The 12,619-nt window shown below is 45.0% G+C and overlaps 1 protein-coding gene across 1 annotated transcript in view; it reads right to left on the bottom strand.

Annotated features, from left to right (window-relative positions):
• Dnah9 (dynein axonemal heavy chain 9) overlaps window positions 1-12,619 on the bottom strand; it is a 362,388-nt gene that overhangs the window by 309,495 nt on the left and 40,274 nt on the right. Inside the window, exons 9-14 of the mRNA XM_087910517.1 lie at window positions 10,227-10,377; window positions 8,790-8,904; window positions 5,781-5,849; window positions 3,966-4,092; window positions 1,234-1,489; window positions 287-528 (exon numbers count right to left, since the gene is read on the bottom strand). Coding sequence (XP_087766643.1) covers window positions 287-528; window positions 1,234-1,489; window positions 3,966-4,092; window positions 5,781-5,849; window positions 8,790-8,904; window positions 10,227-10,377 — 960 coding nt within the window. The remainder of the gene's footprint in view (window positions 1-286; window positions 529-1,233; window positions 1,490-3,965; window positions 4,093-5,780; window positions 5,850-8,789; window positions 8,905-10,226; window positions 10,378-12,619) is intronic.

Below are 12,619 nucleotides of genomic sequence, written 5' to 3'. Positions count from 1 at the left end.
GCAGGGGTTGGCTGGTTAGCGCAGTGGAAGATTTTGGAGTCTGCTCTGCCATCTCCTCCTCGTTTGAGGGGTTCGGGGTGAGACTTGAGTTAATTTAGACAGTGGTAATACTAGCACATTCATTTGGGGTCCCTATGGTCTCCTAGGTTTAGTGGTTTTACTGTTAGTCTGAAGTTTTATTCTTGTCTTCAGAAGACACAGCATGGATTGATTATTCTCACGCCCAGATTCCTTTCTGGCCGTCAAACACCCTTCTCGATACTACGTCTAAGAGACCGGTTGTTACCTGAACAAGAGCATGAATCTTAACGCCAGATTCCCTGATGAGGCCGTAATATTTTTCCTTGCGATCCTGCTGATCATCCAGAGAAAGGGGGCACTCTTTTTTCCCATCCTTTCTCTTAAATATTGGAGACACCCATGCTTTCATGATGTTCTGAATCTCTTCCACGTTGTCTTTGGCCTTCTGAATTCTTTGTTCCAGGTCACGAATGCTATTGGTTAGTTGCATGGCATAATCCCAAGCGCCTGCTCCCCAAAAGAAACAGAATTAACTGAAAAGGTACACAGTGATGGAAAAGCTGAGGGGCCATGTGCTATGATTGGTGGGAGATTATGCCTGTAGGCAGTAGGAGACTTTTCTGTGCAGGTTACTTCATTTTCAGCAGAGACCATTCTTTCCTGACTTTATTATAAAGTCAGCCCTTCCCATAATTCTGATTATACAGTAAGAAAAACAATGTAGCTATCACATACATAAGAGTTATCATTGTTGCTAGGGAATTCCAGAGAAATTAGATGCTTTTATGTGGATTAGTCATCTTTTGATTATAGTAACTTGCAATGTACTGTGTGTTGAAAAATGGTATTCCTTTTCATATATTGGGTAAAGACCTAACATGTTTAATGGAATATTCTATGACTTTCATGAGCTGGCTATGATCTTCTTTTTGAACTCTAAGCTTTCTGGGAACTTTAATTTTAATTGTCTTTCCTATTCCATACTTCTTTACATTTTAGATTAAACTTATGATAGATTTAAAAATCATGGCCATCTTACATGACTTGGGTTTTATATATTTCCCCCTCTGCCCCTGACAAATGTGTCTGAAAAGAGGCAGTGTTTGTGTTTCTAAGACAAATCAGGTCGTGGAGGAAAATGAGGGGTCTTTTAGCTTCGCTGGGTTTTTCAGTCCCTACATTCCCTTCCGACTGAAGGTGGCTCCCTGTTACCTTCTGTTTTCCAGCTCAGAGTCTCCTCTGCAGCTCTCAGGCGGAGATCAATATTTTGCAGCTCTTCCTCTACCAGCGGAAATTCCACCTCAAGCAGAGTTTTCATAACCTTGTTGTACCAATTTGCCATCAACTCCAAGTTGGCCACAAGCTGCCGATAGAATTCCCTGGAGGAGAACATGCTTGCTGCTGTCTCGGGAATAAGTTTCACTTCAGTGGGCTGAAGATAGCTCATTTCTTTCAACACTGAAATCAGCTGAGGAGAGAAGCCAACACAAGTAGTGGTTGCTCAGGGGCAGCAGGAAAGCAGCTGTGTCCAGGAAGGACCCAAGAGTCTCGGGGACCTAAAGGCCTTGGGCTTCTTGTTGACCTCTGCCCTCATCAGCTCCTGGCATACAACTCAGGGGAGGAAGGGTAAGCATTCAGTAGAAAGAAGACAACTTGGTTGGCAGCAAGATGACCGGTAGGAGATACCGAGAAAGGAGCCCCTGGCAACAAAGGGGAGGGCTTTGTTTCCTATGCTTAGAATATGTGGCTCCTGAGAAGGGGCTATGCTGCCAGTCTCACCTGGGGGTGAATCACCTGCTTGAACAACCCAGAGGCATGCAGAGGCGAAAATGTAAACATGGGTATTATCTTCATGCATGCACCCACAGAGAAGCTATGCAGGTTGAGAGAAGCCCATGATAAAGCTGTCACATGGACTCAGATAGAATAGCTCATCACTTTTGTAACCCTGATCTGGTATTTCCTTGTATTCTAATATACTAGGAGGTGGGGAAAGAAGTCACCCAGCCCCCTCCCCCCACGAACTTCTGTGAGCCCCTAGGTTTACTGGCAAATGCAAAAATGAAAAGCCCAGATGAGATCTTAGGAAACACAGAGAGGTCCTGGCAGGGCATTAACATAAGTTACAAAGCAAAGACAAAGTTCTAAATCCTTCCCACCTCTTCATATAAAGGCACCAGACACCAGCTTGCCTTCTAAGAGCTGAGTTCTTCATTGCCAACGACCAGCTAGTCTGAGAGTACCAGCCAGCCCTGCTAAGAGCTGCTAAGAGACCAATCAGCCCTACTGAGAGTACCAACTATCCAACTGAGAATACCAGCCAGCCATACTAAAAATACCAGCCAGTCCTACTGAGAGTACCAGTGAGTTCTACTGAGAGTACCAGCCAGCCCTACTGAGAGTACCACACATACTACAAAAAGTAGGACAAATGCTAGCTATTCATTGGGAAATGAATTGTTTCCTATTTACTTTGAAGCATGCTCAAGATGAATATCAAAACTTTGATGTTAAAAGCAAAACCAGAATATGTGACTATTATATGTTGAGGTGGAGAAGATTATTCTAAGCAAACCCACAACATAAGGTATAAAACTATATGCATAAAATATCAGAAGGTAACAAAATGACAAACTAGAGTAATATCTGAAGATATTATATCTGAAGATTATATATATTATATATTAAATACATTTAATATATATTAAATGTATTTAATATATCTGAAGATTATATATATATATATAATTTCATATAGTCAAGACTGAACCTTCACCCCTCTCAGAAACTGAAGATAGCCTTGAATTACCAATCCTCTTGCTTTCATCTCCTGAGTGCTAGGATTACAGGTAACACCACCCTCATCCTTCTTCATTTCTCATTATCTGGGAGTTATTCCCCAAATATCCTAACAAATTACCAGTAAAGGAGACTACTTCTACTAAAGAATGGTTGATAGATATATATGAACAAAAGAACAAGTCATTCATATAAAATACAAAGTCACAATGAGAACATGCTGGAAGCCCACATTCACCAGTAATCAAATATATGCAGTTTCATGGAAAGTTGTTTTTGTATCAATAGCCTGGAAGTGATATTAAGAAACAGGTCCTCCTGTTGTCAGGAGGACCTAGTTCTATCTTTCCAAAGGACAGATGATAAATGTTTTTAAGTCTCAAACTGTGACTATGCTTCAGGCAGCAGGAGAGACACCTCCAGGACAGACCTGTCAGTTGGCACTCATTGCCCCCTCCAAGTTTTTATAAAACCTAATGTTGTCAAGGGGCTGAAATAACCTTTAGTGGAGAACCTTTGATCAGGTCTTTCCCCCAGGACTTTCCTTTGGGATTTTTCCTATGCTGTCAAGTAAGATAGATTTTTACATCCTGAGACACTGATTCCCAGTAGGATTGTGGGTTCCTTGAAGGAAAAAAAAGGCGATATCACAATTCTAATGACAATTCCAACATGTAAGTCATGGAAATTTGAGACCAAATGACTGAAGGTACTTCACAATGTACTCGAGAGCAAGCAACGATGATTTCGTCCTTTGAAAAGAGCATATACAACCACAGCCCCATACCTTCACATTATCTAGTCACAACATAGCCTTAGTTTGTATACATATGCTTTATGATGTTTGCACAATGGAAAATCACTTAGCAATGTATTTCTGAAGAAGTGTCCCTGTTATTGTGCAGCTCATTCCTGTTTCCCTATTGTGAAAAATCAAATCTACTGGTCAACCTCAGAGAAAGATTGTGAACCTGGATAACTTACAAAAATATTCTGACTGAGGATTTAACCCCCTCACAAGAAAGTGGAAGTTCTTTTACGTAGTTTTTGAAATTCTTTTAAAAGCCTCTTGACCCTTGAAATCAGCAGGTACATGGATGCTGCTGGAACAGCAGTTAGGTGGAAGTCACCGTCACCCAGCTGACCTGTGGGCTAAAGTTGACAGAGAGCTGCTTTGTGTTGGGGTCACGATGCAGAAGTGGCAGGGAGAGGTTATACTGTGACTTCTCTGACACCGTCTGACACCAGTCCTCGTAAAGTCTTCTCTCATATCTGCAACAACCAGAGACAGCAGCCCCCTCAGAAACACCATGCAAAGCCCCAGATTCTGGCCCCGCTCTGTGATACAAACTAGAAGCAACTAGGGTCTGATCCAGCCAGGCTGAGGCAGCACCCTTCAGGAGCTCGCTGATCTTTGCAGAAGGTACCAGTGCAATCAGAGGAGAATAGAAAGACTCTACGTGGTCATTGGGGGTGAGCTGGAAAGTCAAGCTTAGATCCAGAGACATAGAGAGAAGATATTAGTAACAATGGCTCTCACACTAACCTTCAAGCACCCCATGGAATTTATTATTCGGTTATCACATATTGACATAACACACGCCACGTGCAGAGTTTGGAGACTAAATCAATGAATTAATAACCCAAGATAAATAGAGTAAGTGGGTCGGGGGGAACACAGGAAGATTACCAGAATACAGAGCAGCAAAACCAGTCTTAGCTGGGTAGTGGGTGTTGGACATCTGACGGCAGAGGCAAGGAACTGGGGGGGGGAATACGGAGATCAAGGAAGCCTCATGGGAGAGATGACAGAGCAGTTCTTGACTCAGTCCCATGGCTGAGCACAGGTGGCTGATGATCCCCATGAAATGCAAGGGTGAGGTGTGGATGTGAGAAACAGCCTGGCTGAACTGGGGACAAAAAGTGGAGGGTACAACTGAGGCTGGAGGGATGGGAGCCTGGGAAATAATGGGAACCTCTGAGAGGTTTCCAGCTGTTAGGGATGTATTGACATTGTTGGATTTGACCACAGCGTGCGCACCGAGGGACACAAAGATGGAGGCAGGGAGGGCTGTCAGAAGCCACTATGGCAGTTCAGGCTGGAGTGGACCTAGTTGTCTGAGAAGAGTCCAGTGACGGAGACAAGGAAGACACACTTAAGTACTTACAGGGTATCTGGGCATGGTGGCGCACACCTTCAATCCCAGCACTCAGGAGGTGGAGGCAGGCGGATCTCTGTGATTTCGAGGCCAGCCTGGTCTACAGAGTGAGTTCCAGGACAGTCAGAGCTGTTAAACAGAGAAACCCTGTCTCAAGCCCCCCAGCCACAAAGGATATTTACAGGGTAAGGTGTAGATGTGTGGATTCCTGGAAGGTTAGGTGCCACCAGTCCATTTGTCAACCCAATGGCAGGCAATGTCAGCACCTGGACTTTTTCTGCCTATGCCCTGCTCTCCAGAATCAGGTGAAAGGCAGAAGGCAGTACCATGTTGGAGGAGGGGCCTGTAGACCCTGAGCTTCTAAAACATTCACTGGGCTTTAGAGAAGCAACTATTACGGGCCCAGATGCAAATCTTTCATATACTTTCTCTCTCAAAGGATGGAGGCCATATTTCGAAACTTAGTTTCACTTTAGGCTGCACGAACTAAAGAACTGCACCGAGAAGCGACTGCAATCCCAGGCCTCTCAGCATACTGTGTGTGGCATCCCCACCTCTCCATAAGGTTCACAGACCCAGGGACGTGACACTGGGAACATATGTGTGTCCAGAGGAGAGCCACATTCCCCCAGAGACTTGTTTTCAAGACCCTGGAATAATCACTCACAAATGCTCGGCTATACCACACAGCACACAGTGATGTTTCAGAGCTGATACAGAGCAAGCCCTATGAGCAGCAAAAGGCACACGGTGTGGGGGCGGGGCAATCTGCAGGACGACGCAATCGCAGAAGCTGCTTACGTTTCTAACAGCGAGAGCAGATCTTCGTATGTTTGTATCATTCGCTTTCCTTCAGCAGATTGCAAGCACCTATCAGTTCACAGGCAAGGGGGAGAAAAACGAAAGACATACAGTTAGAAGCAGCCCAAATTATGACCTGATGTATCAACTGCAGTCTACAGAAAAAGTATGGATAACTGAGAGACTGAGGCAGGAGGAACATGTGTCTCAGCCCTGCCTGGGATACATACAGGGATCCTGTGCATCCCAAGGAAAACAAAAACTAAGTAAAATGGAGATGGGACAGTCTCCTGGGCTGGTTTTCAAAGGGCCTTGGAAGAGATTGCATTCTCCTCCCTGAACATCCTCCACAGGCCACAAGAGGGCATCTGTACATCCTAAAGTTCCAGGCCATTCCCCAGTGGACTCTCTAGTGCCTGTGGGCTCCGCCAGCTGCTCTCCTGGTTAAATTGGTCATATATACACCAGATAATTGAGGTTCCACAAAATATGACCAAAGGGAAAGTTGAGAGAGTAAAGAAAAATTCTAGGTGATATTGTTTTCTGGGTATAAAGAAAAAACAGCCGTATAACATTAATAACATTACATATATGTATATGTGCATATAATATATAGGCAATAGATAAATGATGATTAATAGATATATAGAGGGAGACAGAGAGAGACAGATACAAGGACACAGAAACATGGCGACTCCCTTTCCCTAGATAGGCATAGATAGAGGGGTTTCTGAAATCCTTCCAGGACTTGATCAGAAACACTTCTACTCCCTGACATGTTTACATGAGTCCCTGGCCACCTCTCAACTCCTAAAATGAGTACACACACAATGCAACACACACACACACACGCACCTGCACACAGAAGCACATCACAAACACTGTAGTCTCACACATGCACGCAGAGGCCTCTGCCAGGATGCCGAAGATGGCAGCAGAGTGCAGGAGAGTCTGCCCTGCAATGCCGCTACCCACAACTCTCCCCCCTGCTTTTAACACAAGCTGTAATAGGAAATAAATGCCCGGCTCTAGGGAAAACGGGTGAGGTATCTTTAATTTTCAAATACCTTCACACTAACTGTGTGGAGTCTGTTTCTGTGTATCCTGTTAGCAAAACAGGGAGCTTTATTGCAAAATCTTTAACATCCACTTTCTCCTTGTGCCGGTACAGGTTTCTTCACATGTTCCCTGGAGACTTCTACAAACCCCTAACTCCCGCAGAGAGAACTCTGACTGCTTTGCTCCCTTTTATGCTGGATGAGCAGTTGTATCTCATCACGCTCCGGACCAGGCAGGTGGCTTGCCCGTCATATTCCCTAATTCCCTCACACACTGCAGGATTTCTACAGGTCTCACAATGGCCACGTCTCAGATTTGGATCTGGAAAGACTAAGGCAGAAGTGCATGTGGTTTAATTCACAGAGCATGCATCAGGCCATGTTATCCGGTGGGTTTGCTGAGAGGTCACCAGAAGCAATGCAATGATGTTTTCAGTTTACTTTGTGGTAGAAGCCTACAGAATTCTCTCTTTATAAGAAATGTTATTTTATGTGTGTGAGTGTTTTGCATGACTATATGCCTGAGTACTGCTGTCCACGGAGCCAGAGAGGGAATTGGATTCCCTAGACTGAGAGCCACCTAGCAAACAGTCATGTTGTTTATGGAGGAAGCCCAGAACTAAGAACTAGCTGAGGTGGGGACTACCAACCTTGGGTACCTCTTAGGATCTAAGCTCCTTGCAGGATCCACTGAAGTCTCTGAACAGCCAACCAGCAGCTCATCCCCGCCCACCAGCCACTCAGTCCCAGAACACTCTGTCCTTTAGCTGTTGTTCCTATGGCCATTCTTTGCAGTCCCTGCTCACATGTCTTACAGTTGACTTCCTAGGAACCAGACCTATGGCAGCTAAGCAGTTCCTTTGCCTGGAAGTAGCCTTGATTGCCCCTGCATGTCTTCTTCATTTTGCTTTAATGAAGGGGTATGTCCAAGGGGGCTGGGGGCTCAGTCCTGCTTCAGGCAGAATTCTCTATGGCTGGAGACCTTTGGAAAGAACTGTGGGCTGGAGGCTGGAGCCCCAGATGTCTCTCAGTTATTTCTTGACTGTCTCTGGGACCAGAGGGGAGTCACTGCCCTTCTTTTTGCCTGGTTTCTCCATCTGCAGCATTACAAAGCTTATCCAGAGCAGAACAGAACAGATATCAGCTTCTCTCCAAGGGGAGATTGCTCATGTCAGAGCTGCTTGTTTGACTGGTGACCCTGGAGTGGGCTAGTGACTGATCCCTGCAGATGCCATATTCTGTCTCACATCTTGAAAGAAATTTAATCTTGCTACCTGAACCCTGGGTCTCTGCGGACATCCCTGACTCACGCCAATGGCCAGCTTCCAAATCCTTTGCCTTTGTTGCTCTTAGCAATGCCAAGGACTTTGAACAAGATCAAGATGTCTACAAAGAAGGTATCAGAGGAAGACTGCCTGTCCCCGGACAGGAGGCATCCCGAACACTATGTCTCCTCTTGCTCACTGCTAGCAGGCAAGAGTCTTCTAAGCGGCTCAGCTTCTAGAGCCAGCCATGAAGCAAGGTTGTACTTCCCTAAGCTGGCTACCATTAGTCACCAAGGGAGTATGCCAAAGAAACAGAGTCCCAGCTCAGATTCAGACTTGACATGTGAGGCCAGGAAGCTACATCTCTAAAACAATCACACATCACATTTGGGAACTACTTGTTATTTCCCAGCTACCCCAGTGGCGCAGAGAGTTTTTTTTTTTCCAAGGAAGCAGTGTTATGGGCCTCCTCAGAGTGTGAGACCCCTGGTTTGGTTTTCCTATGGCAGACTAAGCATCAGTTAACCCTGAAGGAGCCACATCTCAGCCCACATGTACTAAAACCATCACTGTTTAATAGAACCTAGTCTGGGACTGAACATGGAATGACGGGTAGTATTTTTGTTTTGGAGGGAGCTGGGACCAGGGAGGCTCAGTCAGGTGCCTCTCAAAGGTCAGATACTTACGGATGTGTGATGAGTGTGAAGTTGCTAAAGGGACCCTGGATGCGTTGCCTCAGCTCCTGTGCCCAGCGGATGCCCCCAGCCATGGTGGGCATGTTCTTGTGCACAGGCGAGAATCCTGGAGACAAGAATAACTGTACTGAAGAGAAGGTACAGCCCCCAGCTCCCTCCGCTGCAGGAGAGCTTTTTCTAGTTATCCCTACATTGCTGCATCAATTTCCAGACTGACATCGCCCTGGGCCCACACTGAGCCAAATGCCCGACTAAAGAGACCCTTGGGAGAATGCAGTCATCCTGATTGGTCTGGCAGCTGGTCATTACCTTTTAGGACATCTCAGGAAAGTTTTGCTTGAACACTGAGAGTTGAAGACAACTGTCTTAAACAGAAAGTTCCATCTTTCTGAGACTCGGTTTTCTCCTTTGTAAAATGGGGGTGGTATCTCTCTTTTGCTTAGCAACAGCCAAAGGATTTTGTTGGCATTCAGTCAGGTTACGATTATAATTCAGCCATGTGGATTATGAAGTATATCAGCTGCCTGTGTTTATTATCTCAGTTCATATATTAAATTTCTTTCTCTATAAACAGTTACCACAATTTAGCAAAGGGGAGATTTCACCTAAAGATAAAATTACTCCACTTTCAGTTTCCCTTGTAGAATTAAAACTACCCACCATCTGCGGTCATTTCTAACTCAGCAGAGGAGCTGAGGGACCTGTCCCTTTACCTCACCATGAGCTCCACTGCAGAGGTGTGACATCTCAGGGTTTACATTAGTTACAGACTCTATCTTACATGTTTGAAAGTCAGACATGGGTTTATTTCAGTTTCATACATGTTTATTGAGTCCTTGCTAGATGCCTGGCATCTTTTTGGGGTCTGGGGGAGAGGCAAAATAATTAACATTGAGAGGTGGTCCATCACAGCGTGTGAGCCACATTCCACCCAAGATGAAAAGAATGGTCACTAGAGGATGGTGGCCAACAGGTCCAAGGGTGAGAGAAGATGGTGTGGAGTGTGACGGCCCTGGTCGGGCTCCTGCTAGTTCCTCCCTCCAGAAGCACAGTGGTTATGGTAGTGCAAGGCACAGGTAACTTCTTTCCAGGCATGTAAAATGTACATTGAGTGATCATGACGATCAACCACCGTGACAACAGGGATCCATCAGTTCACCCATTATGCCAAAGCCACAGTAGACCAGTGGTGCTCAGGGATTCACAGATCTAGGTCACCCCAGCCATCTCATTCTCCCACACTGAGAAAAGTACAGGTTAGTGAACTCTGCAATCACCCAAGATGATCTGGAATTTCCAGCAAAAGGACTATGCCTGTTGCTCTCTGAGGATGTCCTGTATCCATAAGTTAACCAGAGGAGCATAGGTGCATTCTGCCCGTTCCAGTAACAGAACACATCCCTCATAGTCCCCTGGCAACCACCCTACCATGCTCTGCCTCCTCCTGGATGCGCTGACTGTAGAGGAGCCTCACAGCATCCAGGTCTCTGCTGAACATTCGGATGAGGGCCAAGTATTTGTGGGACACATCTTGTGCTACCAGAGGCCTTTCAAGGAGGGGTCCCGCGATGTCGAACAGCTGTAGAGAGGATAATGACAGACACTTAACCTTCCCAGGCTGCCAACCTTCTGCTTCCTGTTCTGTTTCCCCCTTCTTATGACTCAGTACAGGAGCGATGCACATATGTTATGGTGGAACTCTAGCAGTGACCCCAGCATGGAGATATCCAGTACTTTTCCCTTCTCCTTTCTTGTCCGCTTAGTTATTTGTGGCAAGGTTGGGAGTATTTGCTTTCTGGGTGAAGTTTTCACTCTGTGGCACAGGCTTGACCTGGAACTTATGATCCTTCCATCTCAGCATCCCTAGTGTTGAGATTACTCATCTGTCCCACCTCAGGCACTCTGTCCTTTGTCATGCTGGGAATCTACCAAGATTCCTAAGGACTGAAATAAAAGGAAAACAAAAGACACTAGCAAGGTAGACTGAACTGTGCACAGAATATGCAAGACACAAGAGAGAGTGGTTGTGATGAGCAGAGAGAGGTTACTGTCCCACCTGGTTCTGCAGCCATTCAGTCCCAAAGGAACACACAGAGGTCTATGCTAATTATAAACTGGTTGGCCCATTAGCTCAGACTTCTTATCAACTAACTCTGACATCTTAACACATAATTCTTGTCTGTATTAGTCACATGGCTTGGCACCTTCTATCAGTGAAGCATTCTCATCTTGCTTCCTCTGCAGCTGGGTGACGACTGCAGACTGAGCCTTTCCTCTCCCCAGAATTTTCCTATTCTGGTTTCCCTGCCTATATTTCCTGACTGGCTACTGGCCAATCAGCATTTTATTAAACCAACACAAGTGACAAATCTTTACAGGGTACAAGACCATTGTCCCACAGTAGAGATGGAAAAAGATAGAAGAATGTTTCAGGAATGAGCTGCCCTGCCAATCATAGGCCTGACAAGGGCAATCTGAGGTGTTTTCTAAAAATATGGACATTGTTTAATGATGCCCCTGTTTTTGTATTGTGAATTTTTTAGTGTGATGCTGCCTCAGCCTAAGTCAGATAGGTACTCAGTCATATTAGGATATGTACTACTGTCTTTAAACCCGAATTCCATTATAACAGCACTTCACAAACTCCCTAACCCTTTAATACAATTGTGGTAGTGTCCTCCAACTGTAAAATTATTTTTTATTGCTACTTCATAACTGTAATAGTACTACCTTTTAGGAATTGGAATGTGAACATTTTTGGAGATAGAGGTTTGCCAAGGGTCATGACCCACAGGTTGGAAATGCTGCATTATAAGCTCCCATTTCTACTTTACACTTCAAGTCAGAGGTTGAAAAAGAATAGCCAAATTTGTTTCATGGTACATTTTTCAAATGGTCTTTTCCAGAAAAAGAGGGAGAGGGAGATAACTCAATGAATATATATATATATATATATATATATATATATATATATATATATCAAGATTATACCCACAAACCCTACAACTGGAAGTGTCCTAGACCCCAAGCCTGTTCTCCACAAGTTCACGCCACACCAAGCCGTTCTCTCATCGCTCTTTTTTAATCACTAGCCTTCAAAGTACGAGAAGGAGAAAAGAGAGGGCAAGTGCCCGGAGCGGGTTAGTCTGACCCAGAACCTGAGATTGTTCTAGAAAGTCTTGAGTTTTTGGGCCATGCCATGGGTAACAACTAAGCACAGAGAAGAGTCAATGGGTCAGGATGCACTCTATCCTAGGACAGAGAGCTTGACGTGTTTTCTCAGTGGTTCCAGGTACACTGTGAACCTAAGTAAGGATGCTGAATGCTTCTCAATGATGTCTGTAGGGATGGTTTTTCCTCCATAAACATTGTCCAGATACAGAATGGAAAGCAGTCCCTCTTCCATGTGTGTGTGTGTGTTTATAAGTGAGAGTGTGCACATACATTCATGTCCTTCTTCCGTGTGTGTGTGTGTGTGTGTTTATGTTTATGAGTGAGAGCGTGCACATGCATGCATGTCCTTCTTCTGTGTGTGTGTGTGTGTGTGTGTGTGTTTATGAGTGAGAGTGTGCACATGCATGCATTTGTGTGCCTGTAGAGGCCAGAGAACTGACCCAAGTATCCTTCCTCAAGTGCCATCTACCATTATTTTTTGAAGGAACGTCTCTCACTGGCATGGAACTCACTAAGTAGGCTACACTGACCAGCCAGCAAATCTCAAGAATTTACTTGGCTCTGTATCTTCATCACTTAGACAATAAGCCTGATTTTTCAAAAACTTGAGCTTTAGGGATTGATCTCAGGTCCTCGTGTTTATAAAA

Source organism: Myodes glareolus, chromosome 9, assembly GCF_982192425.1.
Source record: "Myodes glareolus chromosome 9, mMyoGla1.1, whole genome shotgun sequence".
In the NCBI taxonomy this organism is placed as follows: Eukaryota; Metazoa; Chordata; class Mammalia; order Rodentia; family Cricetidae; genus Myodes; species Myodes glareolus.
The sequence above is the reverse complement of the archived record's forward strand: the minus strand, read 5'-3'. Positions and strand labels throughout refer to the sequence as shown.